Source organism: Anabrus simplex, chromosome 1, assembly GCF_040414725.1.
Source record: "Anabrus simplex isolate iqAnaSimp1 chromosome 1, ASM4041472v1, whole genome shotgun sequence".
Lineage (NCBI taxonomy): Eukaryota > Metazoa > Arthropoda > Insecta > Orthoptera > Tettigoniidae > Anabrus > Anabrus simplex.
The window spans coordinates 1,162,767,050-1,162,786,918 of NC_090265.1; the positions used below are offsets into that span (position 1 = coordinate 1,162,767,050).

A 19,869-nucleotide genomic window follows, 5' to 3' on the forward strand; every position below is an offset into this window, starting at 1 on the left:
TTTACCAACATGTAAAAGAACTCCTGCAAAACAAAATCCCACCACCTTGGCAGTGGCGTATACTGAGGGCTAACAAGGCTATCAGTGAAGCCCAAACCCCAAATGCAAACGATGAAAATCTAAAGCACATTATAATGTAAGCATCTGACACATTGTTCCATTTCCAAACCTTAAAAGCAATGAGAAAAACCGTTGCACGTATTTCTCAGAACAAGGCTTCGGAGACTGATATTGCTGCCCAGACTCTCGTCCCTCTCCCCTCGACTCACCTCACGTGGCTTGCTGCTGTACGCCTGACAGGTGTGGAGACCGCAAGGGATAGGTGTGCTAGGCTTCAGTCCGTCAGATTGCCACTGATAACTATCAACCATGCGTTACTCATCGTACATACTTCCTCACCTCATCATCCTTCTGACTTAATTATATAGATAACAGAGTGCTGGTATTTCACTCCCGTTTACTTCTACATCTTTGTAGGAAGACACTGCAAGGCTGCTGTTATAGGAGCAATATAGTTTCATTTTTATAGGTAGATCTGCTAAAATGAAATGTAATCTTTCAGGTTTAACGTTCTGTTTTGTTGGTTGGAATTAAACCCGTGATCATGGGTCGGACACCACCACTGATCTCCTGAGGAAGCTAATTAAGCAGTGAACGATGGGTACGACTGCTGTAAAATTCAATATTTTTATTTAATGATGATGATAATAATAATAATAATAATAATAATAATAATAATAATAATAATAATAATAATAATAATAATAATAATAATAATAATAATAATAATAATAATAATAATAATAATAATAATAATAATTTCATATGGCTATTACCAGCCGGGTGCAGCCCTTGTAAGGTAGACCCTCCGATGAGGGTGGGCGGCATCTGCCATGTGTAGGTAACTGCGTGTTATTGTGGTGGAGGATAGTGTTGTGTGTGGTGGGTGAGTACCAGGGATGTTGGGGATAGCACAAACACCCAGCCCCCGGGCTACTGGAATTAACCAATGAAGGTTAAAATCCCCGACCTGGCCAGGAATCAAACCTGGGACCCTCTGAAACGAAGGCCAGTACGCTGACCATTCAGCCAAGGAATCGGATAATAACAATAATGATAATGATAATGATAATAATAATAATAATAATAATAATAATAATAATAATAATAATAATAATAATAATAATAACAATAATAATAATAATAATAATAATAATAATAATAATAATAATAATGGTACATGGAATCTGTATAGGCTTGATGGTGACCTAGTGAGGATAAAATGACTGGCGAAGATGTCATAAACATGCAGTCCCCAAGCCAGGGGAATTAACAGTATGAGGGAGTTGATTCTGAAAATTGAACCTGGGCCATTGGACCAAAGGCAAGCATTCTATCCATTTAGCCACAAAGCTGGACTTCAATTTGCTAAACCTTAGGCTACCATCTCGACTGATCAGGTCTTGAGTATTGGCAGTGGTAGAAGCCAGGGCAGTAGCTTGTGAAGCAGCCTTGACAACACAGCAGGCTACTCCGTTCACTATTGGCTGCAGCTCAAAACACTTAAGGCTTGACGTTTACTAAACTAGCTATCGAAAAGGGGTAACCTAAGTCCAGTGGTAGCCCACGTCTTGATCCCAGCATAAGCCACTGCACCTTGGCATCTCCAAAAACTGTAAAAGTAGTTTATGGATGTAAAACCAATATCATTATTTTTATTTTACTGTATATTTTCTAATACTATCTTGAATCTGTCCTATTTAACATTATATAACATGTTGATTTGTTTGTTAGATTAAAGTTCTTGTCCCATTTGGTTGTTACTTCTAATTTCTTTCTTTACGGTCTGTTTTAGATAAAATGGCAAAAACAAGTAGCAAGTATGGTCCCTTAGTTGGTGCTATTGATGAAGGTACCAGTAGTGCAAGATTTCTGGTGAGTTGGAAATAAATATGATAGTGATAAGAAACAATCACTCTTTCAGAGATGTGTAACTCCACCATTTCAGTAAATATTATGATTTATAAAATCACTAAAATGCACAATCATACCTTAAAAATTTTTGTAGGATATTTTGTCCCTGTTTGACATATCTTTAGCTACACTGAATTTGCTACTCAAGTTCTAATGATAAAGATGTGTGTATAAAAACTACACTATGTTGCATTAAAATGAGATATTTTAAAACTGTCAAAGTCCATCTTTGTCTTAATAACATTGTGTATATCAGTGGGGTGCACTGAAGCCCATCTACCCCAGTGCTGCTGGGGTAAAGAACTTTGTATTAACATTTTCTAATTATTCCTTAGAACACTTTTTGTAATGTTTAAAAAATTGCGAACATCTAAGCCAAGCCAAGTACAGCTGTCTCGACAATCCGCTCACACTACCGCAGTTAAGCTTCTCTAGCGAGCTGGGTGTCCTTAATCAGATCAAAAATTAGATGGATGGCTTTTCCGGCGTTTGCTCTATTAACCAGCGTTTCGTCTTAGGTCTGACACTAGACTCTTCAGAGTGGGATGTGTCAGACCCTACCCACTGACGCTGGGGTGTATGCAGGTGAACTTATCAGAAGCTTATTTATGAAGCACAGTCTGATAACTGCATACGGGAGATAAAACTCCACTCTGACACATCCCACTCTGAAGAGTCTAGTGTCAGACCTAAGACGAAACGCTGGTTAATAGAGCAAACGCCGGAAAAGCCATCCATCTAATTTTTGATCTGATTTTTGATATGCTCTATTGGTGGAAAAGAATCTAATTTCCTTCATGGGAACTTAGAATTTCCATCTGGGTGTCCTTGCCGGCATGATAGAGCGTTACCCCAGCGCAATTTGAGGTCGCTTGGGTGACGCATACACTTGAAGCTTCCTTGTCCTGGGAGCGAGGCAGAACTGTGGCCCCTCCTCCGACAGCAATTTACGGCAACAGGCCAGCTAGCTTAGGTAAGGTAATGTTAGTTTTAATGTCCGACTCATTGGCTGAATGGTCAGCGTACTGGCCTTCGGTTCAGAGAGTCCCGGGTTCGATTCCCGGCTGGGTCGGGGATTTTAACCTTCATTGGTTAATTCCAGTGGCCCGGGGGCTGGGTGCTTGTGCTGTCCCCAACATCCCTGCAACTCACACACCAGATTTAACACTATCCTCCACCACAATAACATGCAGTCACCTACACGTGGCAGATGCCGCCCACCCTCATCGGAGGGTCTCCCTTACAAGGGCTGCACTCAGCTAGAAATAGCCACACAAAATTATTATTATTATTATTATTATTATTATTATTATTATTATTATTATTATTATTATTATTATTATTATTATTATTATTATTATTATTATTATTATTATTACTTGACACTCAAAGTCTTCAGCGCCACACACTAGAGACTGCAAGAAAAATATTAACATCTTAACAGTATAGCCACTTGCACATCGTCTTGCTAATAAAAATAGAGCTAGTATATGAAATCAATTGTAATATAGTATATTTTAGTCTTGGGTTTTGTCATGTATACAGTTTTTTCGAGCAATTCATTGATGGCACGTGTAGAGTACATGTTCTGATAGCTGCAGAAAAATATTTAGGTTGCCCAGCATGAACACAGAGTTAAGCGCGAAGTAAAAGAATTTTGTATTTGGTTGTCTGTAATGATGGGTATATAGTAAATTTTGTAGTGTTCCTCTTGTATTATAGGTGAAGGTTTCATGAGTTCTGTGGCATTCTTCATGAATATAATGTGTGTTATACGTCGTGACAAATATTTTCCCTTGCTTGTCGTTGATGCACATACACTCATTATGTGAGTGAAACTATAAAATTTCAACGACGGTAAAATACCAGTTAAATTTTGCTGATTAGGCTTTTTAAGTAAAAAAACAAATTGTTAGTCCCAGTGTATTTTCGTGAAAACCATGACTGTACTATCACAAAGTGTCACCAGATGAAACTGTAAGTACATTGTTTAAATCTGCTATAAATTAAGTTATGATGGTGTGATCACTGCTGTGAATATCAATTTGGAAGTATGTGCGAGCATGTGGTTGAAAATATTCTTGAAAGATCTTTCTCAGGTAGACCTTTCCACGAAAAATGCAGCTTTATAGAGTGGTAATGTTGACTTTAGAGAGTGTAGTGGGGCTACGATTGTTTATATTTTAAAAACATTTTTGCAACTGGGGTAATGAATATGTTCACCGCACACTACTGGTGTATGTGTGTGAACACAGTATGGAAATGAAACATTATCTTTGTCATCAGACATGTAAAATGATAGAATGTTTGATTAATGTCTTGAGGTAAGGGGGTAAGGGTGTGTTCTGCCCGAAGGCAGGTCCGGACCTCCACAGAGGTGTACCTGAGCCGGAGTTTACGTACGGTACGGTGGCCAGTTCCTTTCCGCTCCTCCATTCCCTTACCCCCCACCAACAGCGCGTGGCAACCCATCCACTTTTCGACCACGCCCAATGTTGCTTAACTTCGGAGGTCTCACGGGATCCGGTGTTTCAACACGGCTACGGCCGTTGGCAATGTCTTGAGGTCATCACTGGATATTATAATAATGTCACTTGAAGCAGCTGTAAATATATATGCTTCTGATATGTGGTGAAAAATAAGAACATTGTTGACGGGGTCAAATGTGCTGGGGAACACCTATCAACGAGTGATACTGAATGGCTTTGCTCTTGAAAGTCTTATTGTAGTAGTGGTAATAAGGAACCAAATCTGAAGTAAGCTTGAATATGGTAAAATTTTGAAATTGTTGATCCACCAGACATAAGAAAGAAGTCTAAAATAAAAGGAGAAGAAAGTAAAAATGAAGTAAAAAAACTGAAAAGGGCCGGGCTGAGTGGTTCAGATGATAGAAGCACTGGCCTTCTCGCCAAAACTTGGCAGGTTCAATCCTGGCTCAGTCCGGTGGTATTTGAAGATGCTCAAATACATTGGCCTCATGTTGGTAGATTTACTGGCACATGAAAGAACTCCTGTGGAACTAAATTCCAGCACCTCAGCATGTCTGAAAACTATAAAAGTAGTTAGTGGGGCGTTAAGCCAATAACATTATTTTAAACTGAAAAGGAAATTGAATGAACCAGACAATGTGAAAATAAACTACTTACTCCCCACTGGCCCCGTTGGATGAGCTGTGCTTTACTGCTAAGCCTGTGCTGGACTGGTTACTAACCTGTGACTGCTGTTGAGGTGCCTTGTTGAGGTGAGATGGAGGAGAGGTGGAGGGAGGGACTAGTGGGGGCAGGACAAGAGGAGATCTAGAAGTTTGCATGTAAATACCTACAGTAGAATCATTGTCCAGCTTCTTAAAATTTTGAATAATTCATTGAAATGAAAGTTATATTTTTCAGAAATCTAACTTGAATTTCATCGCAGGTCTGGTAAAGAAGCAACCATCGCTAATTTGGATTTCAGAAATTTTTTAACCTAAATGACGAATTCCACCAGGTCCAAAGAAGGATCTTAGATGCAAAATGACGTCAGGAATGATATAATCACCCCTCGGTCACCAAGTAAACATAGTTACCACGTGCTCTCCTAGTCACATAATTATAGTGTACTGTTCAATGTTGCATATATCAGGTAATTTACAAGAACACTGTATTTTTTCACCTCTACTTTTTTCTTGTACCCTAATGAATATACCGGATATCATTTGAAGTGATGCACCGAAAAGGGATCTATCTAACATTCTTTCTGATAGTGAGGTGTCGTGACCCTAAGGGATGTACAACAGGCTGAGGACTTGGGTTCGGAGTTCTGGGAGCGTATAGTCAGATTGGCAAAGTTTAAACACTAATTATATTCTACACCCAGGATATTCACACATCAATATATACAATAATACATACAATATAAACTCTCTGACACCATTTACTCTCAATCCCTTCTCAACTTCAGATCTATGAGAATGTCTTTAAGTCTTGTTCCTAGTACACACAAGAATACTTATAATGCATTTATTTACTGTTGAATACTTAACTACGGAGTATAGCTGATTCTTGTACAGCTGACGTCTTCACTCTTCTCTTCTTGTCTTCTCCTCTTCTGCGTAGGTATCCCTGGAACTCGTTAATCTTCGCAGCGATGTGAATTATCCCAATTACAATTAAGCTGCTAGTCTATAAGCTGATATTCCAACACCTACTTTGACAATCGGTGTGGAGAATCTTTGTGATTGTTCAGCAACAAGTCACACTCAGTTCAAGAGCCTGATACCCCTCTATCTTACTATCACTTTACTGCGTCTGTGACTGAATGCTAAGTCTACCAGTACTCCAACAGTTCCCCCTAATTAACTATTCACTCTTCTGCGCGATACTGCCTACCGTCGAAAAGCCTCCTTTGAGGTCTACTAGTCCAAAAGTCTTCTTCGAGGGATCACAGTCAAAAAGCCTTCTTCGAGTGTCGTGAGTCAAAAAGCCCTGTTGTTTACAAGTTACCCAGTTATATAGTTTCTTCTATTCTTTCTCGAATAATCCTACTGATTCATATACCACCACCACAAGTCACTAGTTCACGTCACAACTGCACTGTTCTCCGATTGGTTGTTGCGCACGGAACCACCCTGTCACGTTGCATTACACACATTGTTCTAGAACATTTGGAAGCTGTTTCTACGTCTCTTACACGTGACTCTGTATATTTCTAACCCAAAAGAAGTGCGCATTTGACTTACACAATGTTTCACAATATTGAGACACAAAGCTCTTGGCTTACGAGCTCCCAAAGCAACATCGAATATTCTAAATCCTTCTTTGAAATATTCTGTTATTTCTCTTATTATTATTACTGTCATTTATGAATTATGAGTTATGAATATACACAAACTCTCCTATCATTTCCCTTCATATATACATGCGTTCATATGCCTGCTACTTTTAAATCACAGGCTTTCTACCCTGGAGTTCGCGGATTCGAATCCCATTCGAACCCGTTCGCTCTCTCGTTAATACGCGGAAGGCGCGTCGTGAGCTGCCGTTCATTTCAGAGGTTTCATCGGATAAGAATGTATATGGACGTTCAAGCATAGTGGCATGGTCATATGGAAGAATTCGGAACTTGGTGCTGTGCTAAAGTGTGGAGAACTTCTGTCTTGCATGGAAAAGGGATCTAAATCCAGTCCAAGGTAGTGTTTTTTGGAATTAACTCATAATAGAGATTTTGGTAGTTAGACCGCTATTTGGCACATTGCTTCATTTCACTGCACTTGCAAGTGAATTGGCAATGGTCGGCTCCTTTACCGTATTGCAAGTTGTAAAATACATTGCTTTTTAATCTGTATTGAAAGTAACTTCTTTTAAATGTGTACAGTTTTTTATTGTGTTATTTTCCACTTATTCAATACAATCAATCATAAGATTAATGTACTTTCCTCATTTGTTGGTACATACTCTATTAATGACTTGATGTACAGTTTCTTTTCACTGAGACTCAATTCTTTCCATGAATTAGAATGCAGTTCTCTCCTGGCATCTCAGGAATGACATTATGGTATCTCAATGTTTGCTTTTCACAGGATAATTTGGGTGCATCTTGGACCAATTTATCCGGCAGGTCTTTGCACGTCTTGAATTGATTTGTAGCCCATACTAGAGTTTCATAAGCAGCCAACATACTGTTTACCTATGATACAAAGCCTCTGACTCATTTTCCCCTTATCACCTGGAACGTCAGCTTTCTTCCTTTGTTTCCTTACTTCACAGACCAATTCATTCAAGGCTTCCCTTATATCACTCCCGGCCAGGAATCAAATCTGAACCAAAGGCCAGGACGCTAACCATTTAGCCATGGAGCTAGACAGCAGATGTGATAATCAACAAAAAGGAATTCAGAAGCCAAATTGACAACATGAAGACATTCAAGATGTAGGGCCAAAATGATAATATTCAAGGAGTAGAGAAAGATCAGAAGTGAAAGAATGAAGAGATTCTGAGGAGAAGAAGAAGAAGAAGAAGAAGAAGAAGAAGAAGAAGAAGAAGAAGAAGAAGAAGAAGAAGAAGAAGAAGAAGGGAAAGAAAAAGAACCTTTTCTATGGAGTCCATAGTTGGCCATATTCCATTTTTTTTTTTTTTTTAATATGTCAAAAGTGCAAAGGAAAAATGTTTACTTCAGTTCTGTGCTTATCAACCTTATTTATAAAAAGGACAAAATCTTGGCAGTGCATTACCCGTTGTCTCCTTTTGTAGGGTTCTTATTTATTTGTCAGACTTTAATTTATAAATCAGTACTTACTAGAAGACTAACAGAATGTTCTATTTTTCCTGCAGTTTCAGTTAATAAAAATAGAAGAGATAGTGCAATGTTATTTTCAAAGTACTTCCTGTCTGAGTACATCAACACGTTTTTAAAAATATTTTTTCATGGCGTCGACCTCTGTAGATCTTTTGCCACTACTTGCACTATATGATATGAACCTGCATGTAATTGTTATTGCGGAAGTGTAGTGTTGAATCTGAGGAAAGGAACATTAAGGATGACACAAACACCCAGTCCCCAGGCCAGGGGTATTAATCATTTACAATTAAAAACCCCTGGCCCGGCCGGGAATCGAACCCGGGACCGCCGGGTGACAGGTGGATGCATTGCCCCCTACACCACGGGGTCGGACACGTCAGTACATTAACTGACATTTAAATAATTTATGAAGATATCACATGTTATAGTTCTAAAAGTAGTAGAGATGTGAAAGATTAACCCACACTCAAACCAAAAAAGAAATGGAACATAAAACTGTTCTACAGATTATGATATTTTTAAATAATTGCATAATACCATTGAAAAATTATTAGAAACTATCTGGCAGCTGTAAAATTCTTCAAGGGCTGACTATAAGATGTAGAATTATTCTCTAATTGTTGTAAACAAGGTTGGGTTTACAAATACACAACTTCTTTATTTGCTTCACATGTAAAATTACAATATTTACACTAACAAAACTGAAAGTTATCTCGAAGCAAAATGAACTATGAATTTGGAGAAAGAGTCTGTCTTTTGTACACTATATACACGTTGGAGTATTCACATTCACTACTATCTCGGAAAGATAGTCCTTGTGACATGAAAAGTTCTTGATAGTCGAAAACTATCAGAAGCACTGACGTAAATATCTCAGAGAATCCTTCCTTGTTGAAGTGTCTGAGTTCATTAACGTAAGTTCAATGACTGAAGAGTTCCTACTTAGCGAAACTAAGTTGATAATGGGAGCTTGCATTAGCTAGGGAATGATAGTGGCATATAATGGTAAGACTGGACATGGACAGTGGAACAAGCAAGAGGAGCGGTGACCCGAGGTGAGACCTCTTACTGCCAGAAATTCAGTCCACCTGGCCGAAGCACATTTTCAAGAGGAGTAGCCTCCGTGCTCGACGTAGGGTGTATTCTGGAGCTGGACACCGGGGTCAGTGGGCCTGGACAGGCTAGGAGCTCCTTTTTATAGCACACACAACGTTCCAGGCACGCGCACTGAGGGCTGCGCGTCGAGGCTCGAAGAATAACACACTGGCACGCGTGTAGCTGGCTGGCGGATCGAGAAGGGCGCGACGGACATACAACACTAATAATAAACCAAAATAAAAATTTTACTTGAATACTCCAAGGATACATCAGCGCATCTAGGATTCAGTATGACAACAGGTTGATGCATGTATCAATGCTAACGGAGGTCATTTTGAACATTTTTTTGTGAGAAAGGGTTTCATATGGTATGCTGATATGTTCTGTTCCTGTGTGTACTAATAGAGTAGTAGAGAATAAGTTCTAACATGGAAATAAAGCATTTCCTGACCCATGTCTGTATAATATGTTTTTTTCTTCTATGTGTGCAGAATGTGTCATAAAAGTTTGACCATACCATGTAGTTACACTCTGTATATTTCAGAAATATATTAACAGTATACCGAGCTTGATAGCTGCAGTCGCTTAAGTGCGGCCAGTATCCAGTAATCGGGAGATAGTGGGTTCGAGCCCCACTGCCAGCAGCCCTGAAGATGGTTTTCCTTGGTTTTCCATTTTCACATCAGGCAAATGCCGGGGCTCTACCTTAATTAAGGCTATGGCCACTTCTTCCAATTCCTAGGCCTTTCCTCTCCCATTGTCGCCGTAAGACATATTTGTGTTGGTGCGACGTAAAGCAAATAGCAAAAAAATATAAATATTAACAGTAGATCATACATAATTCCCCTAAATTAGTATTATAAATTCTTCATTGCTACATATCTACAGAAATGTTTAATGAGTAATTATAATTTTGCATCTTTCACTGAGTTTATTGTTTCCTTTAACTATGTTTAATCTTGATCATTGTGTTGATGTATATATATGGAATTACTTCCAGGTGTTTTCCTCACGAACATCAGAAGTAATTGCATCACACCAAATTGAAACCAATAATATATATCCTCAGGAAGGATGGGTGGAGCAAGATCCAATGGAAATCTTAAATGCAGTACAAGAATGTGTTGAGAAAACCACAGCCAAACTCAGTGAAAAAGGCATTGAACTGTCTGATATTGTTACAGTGGGAATCACAAATCAAAGGGAAAGCACGATAGTCTGGGATCCAACTACTGGAAAGCCTCTGCACAATGCAATCAGTGAGTGTCATTATCTAATTGTTTAGGTTAAACTTATGTACAACATAGATTTAAGTGAACATTTTTGTTTGTGTTATACATCCAGTGATGAGAAAAGTACAAGGAAAAAAAAATTAATTGGGCTGAATTACAGTTACTTGATAAATACAGGGACATTATTTTATCTATTCAGGGGATTCTCACTCATCCAGTTGCCTGCACTGCAAGCCTTTCTCCCACCAAGCAACTTGCTGTTATGTGCTTCTCGGCACCACAAGCTCCCGTCCTATGCAGTCTGCTGAGAGCTTTATCAGTGTAAAGTTCAGTTTAGTCAAGTGTTCATGTGTTTAGTGCTCAGTATGTTGTGTATATACATAATACCTTCATAAAGTGCAGGAAATCTTGTGCAAAAACACGAGCTGGCCGCAGTACGGCAAAGTGCTTGGCGGGAGACAGGCTCGTGCAGGCGACCGGGGGAGTGAGAATCTCCCAAGTAGATGAAATAATGTCCCTGTATTTTACTCAGTTATAATTAAAAATTACTTTTTCAAAAAGTAATCAGTAAAATTACAATTGCAGGTACTTTACAGAACACAAATCTTAAGAAAATCACTGGCTTTTTTTTTTAAATTTTTTTTATGGGGATGAAATGATACCCAGTTTATAATGAAAAAGATATTACTTCATTTTGTGCCTTTTTAGCATAGAAATACGGAGGGTTGCCTCAGTTAATACAGGACGCGACCTTGAGTGCACTTGCCGCTCCTGGAAACAGCTGTATGTTTGTGTTTTTTTTTGTTTTTTTTTTTTTTCTTCAGTCATATCATACCACTGGTGCCTCATGGCCTGCAAAATTGCAGATATATGGCAAGGCTATACTGTTGACCTTTCTGAAGCTAATTTCTCATTATTGAGGATTGTACAACAGTGTAAAATGAATGGTCTCAACACTAAGAAGTTCTCTGTAGGCAATGTGATAAAATTACAACAAAATGGTTTCCTGCCAGAAACATCAACTTCGAAAAACTGCCGCAGAAGAGAGTTTGACCCTCCAAAACTCCGGACATCATTTGGAAAGTAAAGGATGCTGTTCTGCAGAAAAATTCACCAACTCAAAGACACCTTGCCAGCCACACAAGCACATCTAAAGGTACAGTCTATCATATAATTAAAGAAGATCTGAACCTGGTACAGTGACATAAGGTATGTGGACATGCTTTGAAAGCAAGACATGTTAATGAATGGTTCACTAATGCCAGAAAATTATATGAAAACTACCTAGCAGGGGATAAATGGCAGTCAGTTGTTAACCTGGATGAAGCTTTGGTTTATTTGGATGACACAACAAGCCCCGGGCAATTTACTGTTGCCCAAAAGGCCAAAAGGGGAACTCAAACTTTGTCAAGAAAAACAAAGAAAAGTTTACTAAGTGATTCATGGTAGTGGCAGGATATTATGCCTGGGATAAACTCAGAATCCTCAGAGTGCCGAAAAATATGAAGATGAATGCTACCTACTTTCAGAAGAATGTCATGGACCCCTACTTCGACAAAGATATCCCTTGACTATACAGTGAGGATCCTTCAAATGTCTGGATCCACATCGATAAAGCATCCAGTCATACTGCCAGATCATCAGTCACCTACTACGAGAGAAAAGAAGCAGAAACGGGTGTCCGTATCATACCATTTTGGTGACACCTGTCAAATCCCCAGATGCCTTGCCGATGGATTTCTGTGCCTTTCGGCTACCAATTTTTATGTATGTAACATGTTACGTTTCTGAGATATACTGTACATATAGTTTTTCTAAAAATTCACCTCCTTTGTCACTCCTGTTCATCCCCATTAATTGGATTTTCACATTTGTGAATATCCACACACGCATGATAAAAAAAGAGGCAGGCCAGTCCATTTTATTTAGATTGATATAATTATGGATACTAAATAAAAAATGTCACGAGACATATAACTTAGTTATGTGTGTGTGTGACCCAGGTGTAGGCTTTAGATAACAAAGGGTCTAGAAAATTTGTATCGATCATACTGTTGATTCAATTCAGTTTTAAGTTTCCCATTCAGTTGGCAGTTCTGCCTAATCCATTGAAGCTCCCTCTCCTCCCCCCCCCCCCCCATAAAACCAAGTGTCACTAAAAGTTTCACGGATAGTATATGGACGTGCGGAAGTGCAAGGTAAGGCTGCAATTATTTATGACTATATGCTATATGATGATACCTTGCCCAAGAAAGAGCTTGACTTGGAGATATTATATAAGATGGAAGAATATGTCATCAATTATTTTAGGGTGAAATGTAATGTCAATAAGATAAATGAAGATGAGGTTAGGTGTACTCATTCGAACCAAATGTTTGGGACTTCATCTCCTGTAAACTTACAAACTCGCTCACCTGAAACTTAAGGAATTCAATGGGGAATGGTTACATGTTTTGGTTACAGTTTAAGAAGATAGATAGTGACCCTAATATGGACCCCAGTGATAAGTTTCACTCTCTTGTCATGGCCACAGTTCCCAACTCTGTTGCTGGGGAAGTTGTAGAGAGTTACCCTTGTACAGCTGAGATGTATCCAGAGATGATAAAGGCCCTCAAAGACCAATTTGGAAGGGAAGACTTGCAAACTGAATTCTGTATTAGAGAACGTTTGAAAATCATTTTGCAAAATGCAGTCTCTGCCAAAAAGATGTCTCTGTTCTCTATGATAAGTTGCAGTGCCACCTTCGAAATCTTCACATGTTGAGCATAACATCAGAAAAGTGTGGCCACATACTTTTGCCTTTAGTATCTTCACGTCTACCAGAGGATGGTTTGAAGGTCTGGGAAAAAAGTAGCACTCATTTCTCACAGAGTGCAAATATCCTAGAGTCATCCTCAAAGGACGTCTTGGAAAATCTTAATCAGTTCCTCAGAGTAAAAGTTTAATGAGAACAGAAAGTGACTCTTGCTATGTCTGAGTTTGGCTTGTCAGTACCAACAGAAGAGAGGAGGAACTATCTGTGGTGGATTCCTTGACTGACCAGTGTGTCTTAATTACAGTGTGTTCTTGTACTATGTGTGCAGTTACAGCTGTTTAATAAATGAACTGTGGATATTGCCTGTAAGAGACAAGGGCAATCCTGTGCAAATCGAATGAGGAAATTTGTGCATACGCGTAGTGTATTATCTCTGTCTTCATCAAAACACCCCACTTTCCCTCCCACGCCTTTTCTTCCTGAAGCACGGCAGCGGTTTGTGCTCTGGCGTAGCATATACGGCAAGTTCATCAATTTGAATTGCACTCCTGGAAGTAACAAAGTAATCTCATTTTCCCCAAAAGAAAAATTTTCTGATCAATCCAATTGCACCATCATTCTTAACATAACACGAAGAGCATTCCTGATTCTTTTGTTGGTATAGTTCTGATACACCCTGTATAGATATTATACTAAAAGATTTTGTGGTTATTAATGACTAAGGTGGTCATTGTGATAGAGCTTTATTGTTGATAATTTTCTTTATAGTATGGAGCTGAGTAACTGATTTATTTTACTTGTCATAAACTGTTGCATTAAATATTTCATGCTGTAATAAATCTCTTCTCTTTAAGTTTGGTTAGATATGCGGACAGCACCAACTGTTGATCAACTGCTGGAAAAGGTCCGTTTCAAAGACAAAAACTGCCTCAAGGCTCGATGTGGCCTACCCCTGAGCCCATACTTCAGTGCTGTGAAGATGCGCTGGTTGATGGAGAATGTGCAAGAAGTGAAGGAGGCAGTAAGAGAGAAGCGTTGCTGCTTTGGAACTGTAGACTCTTGGCTCATCTGGAATCTGACAGGAGGCACCAGTGGTGGTCTGCATATGACAGATGTTACTAATGCTTCAAGAACAATGCTGATGAATCTTGAATCTCTCAAATGGGACCCTGAACTCTGCAAGTAATACTTGTCTCTAGTTGCTGTCATTCATCAAAAAGCAGCCTAAATAGTTGTCTGTGTAGATCTTTCTCATGTGTACTACATATGTCAGTTCTTCAGACATTTTTTCATTCTTACAATCTACACATTACACTTTTATTGTTTAATCATAGTTTTAATTAGAATTATACGAGGACTGTAAATAAAGTTTGGCAATATTGATAGAACGCAATATTTAATGAACTAACAAGTACTGTTGCATTACATTCCTTCAATGTAGTCACCCGCAAAGTCTATTACCTTTTGTGAAATGTCGAGAAGCCGTTGATGACCATTGGCAAGATGTTCTCTGTTGATGACAGTGACGGAGCACCCTACTGAAAGAAGTACAGATGCCACGTCATGAAATCAGCGGCCTCGGAGAGGTTCCTTCAACTTCGGAAACAGGTTGAAGTCACAAGAACTCATGTCTGGTGAGTACGGAGGATGTTCCAAGACCTCCCAATGCCACCATTGCAATAAGAGCTTGACACTGTTTGTGACATGACAACATGTGTTGTCATTTAAGACGATAGGGTGATCGTCTCGCAATAAACTTGGATGTTTGCACCGCATAGCTGGACGCAGATGTCGCTGCAGAAATCAGCAATAGTAGTCACTGTTGACGTTTTGTCCCTCAAGCTCAGTATGCATAAAAATAACATCCTTTTAGTCCTATGCCACAATCAGCATAAGCCTCACCCGACTGGGTTCCTGTCAAAATTTCTGTGGACGTGGCGAACCTGGGTGACACCATTCATTTGATTGACACTTTAATTCAGACCTGTAGGCTCGTGCCCATGTCTCATGATTGGCAATAATACACTGCAGAAATGCATCTCCTTCATTGTGATATCTGTCCAGGTGGATGTTAGCCAGTGCATACCAGTGCCATTTCTATACATCAGTGAGTTAATGTGGAACCCAACGGGATGCAATTTTCCTCATGTTTAGACATTTCATCAGTATGAGCCACACCATTTCATGACTGAGACCAACCTCCACAGCTAATTCCTAGACAGTTGATGGTCTACGGAAACAAGACCACTCACGATGTCAGTATGATCTTGAGGAATGAACGGCCGACTTTTGCGGTGCAAATCCGTAGTCTCATTCTGAACTACACTGAACGTGCACCCATCGTGCAGCCATCCTATACGGTAATGCAATCTTGCCACAGGCTTCACACAATCCTTAATAACATTCCGATGCATTTTTTCCAGGGCAACCTCAATTTTAATTCACGAATGCTGATCACCTTTTGAAAATATGCTTTAGAGTAATGAAATAGACACTCTTCACTTCAGCAACACATAGTAACAACACTCCCAACTGGATGCCTGTCAAATGCACACAATACATCGAGAACAGAGCCACCTGACTGCTCACATATCCTATTTGAACATGCCCAATCTCCTGCAAGTGTCTGGACTATGTTGCCATTACTTTCTTTACAGCCCTCGCATATCTTCATTTTATTCTTCTTTCCTGGCCTTATCACAATCATTTGGCATCAGCAATGTATATAGATTAAGCCCATTTTTATGGCTGTATGCTTTTTCTTGATTCTAACCCTATGTGGAGGTACCCATACTAACACTACTACGCATTCTGATGGTGGTTGGTAGTGTGTTATGTGTAAATAAGAAGTTGTGTATTAAGATAAACACAAACATCCAATCCCCAAGGTAGAGGAATCAATCGCATGCAGCTCCGCCCAGCCTGGAATCAAACCCATGGTCCTCTGAAATGAAGGGCACTATGCAGATCATAAGCCAAGGAGTCAGACAATTCTTAATTAGAATTATATATATAAATGAAATCCCCATGGAGCCCAGAATTATTTTCTATATTCTACCATTGGATGCCATGATATACATATCCCATTAAACAGTACTCAGCAAGTTATCTTGTTAAGGAATTGTTCACGAAAATCCAATCTACCAAAAGAGAAAGATTTTACCCAGTGGTAACATACCATCACAGCAACGAGTTCACCAAGTTAGGTGTTTATAGACACAATTGGTAATTGCGATGCATCTTATGTCTGTCAAACAGGTAGGAGCTTTCATACAAAATACTTTGAGCATGTTAACGCCCTGAAATACAATAGATTTTTGGCCATGGGACAGCACATGGGTGATACTAACCATAAGTTCACTAATATCAACCGTTGTTGTTGTTGTTTGAGTCATCAGGCCATAGACTGGTTCGATGCAGCTCTCCATGCCACCCTATCCTCTGCTTACCTTTTCATTTCTACGTAACTACTGCATCCTACATCTGCTCTAATCTGCTTGTCATATTCAAACCTTGGTCTACCCCTACTGTTCTTACCACCTACACTTCCTTCAAAAACCAACTGCACAAGTCCCGGGTGTCTTAAGATGTGTCCTATCATTCTATCTCTTCTTCTTGTCAAATTTATCCAAATCGATCTCCTCTCACCAATTCGATTCAGTATCTCTTCATTCGTGATTCGATCTATCCATCTCACCTTCAGCATTCTTCTGTAACACAACATTTAAAAGCTTCTATTCTCTTTCCTTCTGAGCTAGTTATCGTTCATGTTTCACTTCCATACAATACCACGCTCCACACGAAAGTCTTCAAAAACATCTTTCTAATTCCTATACCAATGTTTGAAGTGAGCAAATTTGTTTTCTTAAGAAAGCTCTTCCTTGCTTGTGCAAGTCTGCATTTTATGTCCTCCTTACTTTTGCCATCATTTGTTATTTTACTACCCAAGTAACAATATTCATCTACTTCCTTTAAGACTTCATTTTTTAAATCTAATATTTCCTGCATTACCTGCCTTCGTTCGACTGCACTCCATTACTTTTGTTTTGGACTTATTTATTCTCATCTTGTACTCCTTACCCAAGACTTCGTCCATACCATTCAGCAGCTTCTCGAGATCTTCTGCAGTCTCAGATAAAATAACAATATCATCGGCAAATCTCAACGTTTTGATTTCCTCTCCTTGGATTGTGATTCCCTTTCCAAATTCCTCCTTGATTTCCTTTACTGCCTGTTCTATGTAAACACTGAAGAGGAGGGGGGACAAACTGCAGCCTTGCCTCACTCTTTTCTGGATTGCTGCTTCTTTTTCAAAGCCCTCGATTCTTATCACTGCAGACTGATTTTTATACAGATTGTAGATAATTCTTCGTTCTCGGTACAAGACATGAAAATTCTCAAAGTTATAGGAAAAAGGCCCCCTGCTCAATATTATGGAAAATTGTTTTATCCATCTGGAACAGCTTTTCAATCCTAACTTCAATATAAATGAAATTTCAGAGAAATCAAACATTTTATATGACCTTTTAATTCCTATCTTTAGTAATCATGTCTCAGATAAAAATAATTCTTTCTTTTATAATCTCTTTAAATTTCCCTCTCAGCAACAGTCTTTCTTTCCGCATCCTTCAGTCCTTCAGTCTTTCCTTCTCTCCTCCCTCCCCCTTCTCTTCTTTATCCCCCTAGCCTCCTCTCCCTATCTCCTTTGTTTCCATTGCCTGCTTCCTACAAGAGGTCAGTGCTTGTTTCCATGACTTGCGTGCTTCCTCCAGCATGTCAGTGTGTGTTCCATATCAGACATTAGATATACTGTACATTTCAGTATAGAGGCATGTCTCATAAATAATATTTATCTCCTTTTAAATTTATTTTCTGTTTCTTTATTCATTCCTAATTCTGGCTATCATTTCCAGACTTATTTCATTGCCTGAGGTCCCTACTGTACTTAAAGACATCATATTATGACAAGATCAAAACCATAATTTTTGTTTTATATGTATTTTAATGTTATTATTATTCCTGTAACATTGTCTTTGTCTTGTATAATATTATGTTTTAGTTATTGCATGATCTGTTTAATTTTATTTTGGCGAAGATGGCCACTAAGTGGCTGAAACTAGTCCCAAGACTGATGCAATATTATTTACTTTGTATTGTATTGAAAAGGTGGACCCTCTTGTCAGTTTATTTCTTATAATTGCACTTCAGTACAGAACAAAAATGAAATTTATAGCTTATAAGCATTTTCTCACTTTTAACAGTCCAAAGTTCCAGTTCTGGAATGACAAGGCTGCAGACAGCCATGAACACTCTCCTCCATTATTCTGTTAAATGTGCACACTGTTCATTCTAATCAGTGCCTTAGAGTAGGGATTGAATAGCTGGAATGCTATGATGAATCAGTAGGTTACGAACAGTAGTATCAGAAAATTTATGAACCAAAGGAATGGCATGCTAAAGAGGAGAGAGATCTAACTCCCCAGCTACTTCCCGCCAATATTCAGGCAGGCTGTTATATTTGGTTCGCAGCAGTAATCCCATCTATTGGAGGTGAGTAATGGCAGCAGAAGATACAAAGCACATCACAGCAAACAATGGTCAATGTAATGTTATTGTTGATCTGTTTTATGAGTTTTCTATAATTATTGTAGACCTTCACATTTAGTTTTCTTCCAACTCTGTGATACTAGGGCATCTTATAAAATTATTTATAGCATAAACTGTGGTTCTTTATTCCCCGACTTTACTTATCGATTTTCATTAAAATCTATGTACCTATTTTCTCGTGACTTGGCGCTGATATGGACTTAGCAACAAAAATCCAAATTCATGAATATCGCTGTTATCATAGCCGGTACGGTAAAAGAGTATAACACATAAATGATCAGAAATTTAATATTATATAACTTTAGTTATGTAGTATTTCTCGATAGGACCACTAATAACATAAATATTTGAGAATTCATTTTTAGGCCTTCCCCTAAACTGCCATTTCACTCAGCGTGAATAAAATTATTTATAGCCTAGATTATAGCAACTTATTCTCCGACTTCACATACCGATTTTCATTAAATTCTCTTCAGCCGTTTTCTCATTATGCGCATACGTATGTACGTACTTACAGACAGAAACTACGGAAAATTAAAAAGTATATTTCCTTATTACTGTGGTCATGACTGATACAGATATACAATTCTTTTTTAAATTCTGAGCTATGTACAGACAAAACATTTATTTATTTATTTATTTATTTATTTATTTATTTATTTATTTATTTATTTATTTATTTATTTATTTATGTATGTATGTATGTATGTATGTATGTATGTATGTATGTATGTATGTATGTATGTATGTATGTATGTATGTATGTATGTGCCAGCTAGGGATGCAATAAGTTTCATCATACATTCTGGTGTTTTTTCAATTTTTTATTGATCCAGTAGGTTTTCATTAGCTTGCTGTGTTGAGCATGGCGTTCATCCAACCAGTTTGCACCTGTTGTCCATTTCTCATCTTGGAAAGTCCCAAAAG

The 19,869-nt window shown here is 38.6% G+C and overlaps 1 protein-coding gene across 1 annotated transcript in view; it reads left to right on the forward strand.

Annotated features, from left to right (window-relative positions):
- The first annotated feature begins 1,854 nt into the window (after positions 1-1,854).
- Gk1 (Glycerol kinase 1) overlaps positions 1,855-19,869 on the forward strand; it is a 125,156-nt gene continuing 107,141 nt past the window's right edge. Inside the window, exons 1-3 of the mRNA XM_067137454.2 lie at positions 1,855-1,935; positions 10,349-10,607; positions 14,190-14,517. Coding sequence (XP_066993555.2) covers positions 1,861-1,935; positions 10,349-10,607; positions 14,190-14,517 — 662 coding nt within the window. The 5' untranslated portion in view covers positions 1,855-1,860. The remainder of the gene's footprint in view (positions 1,936-10,348; positions 10,608-14,189; positions 14,518-19,869) is intronic.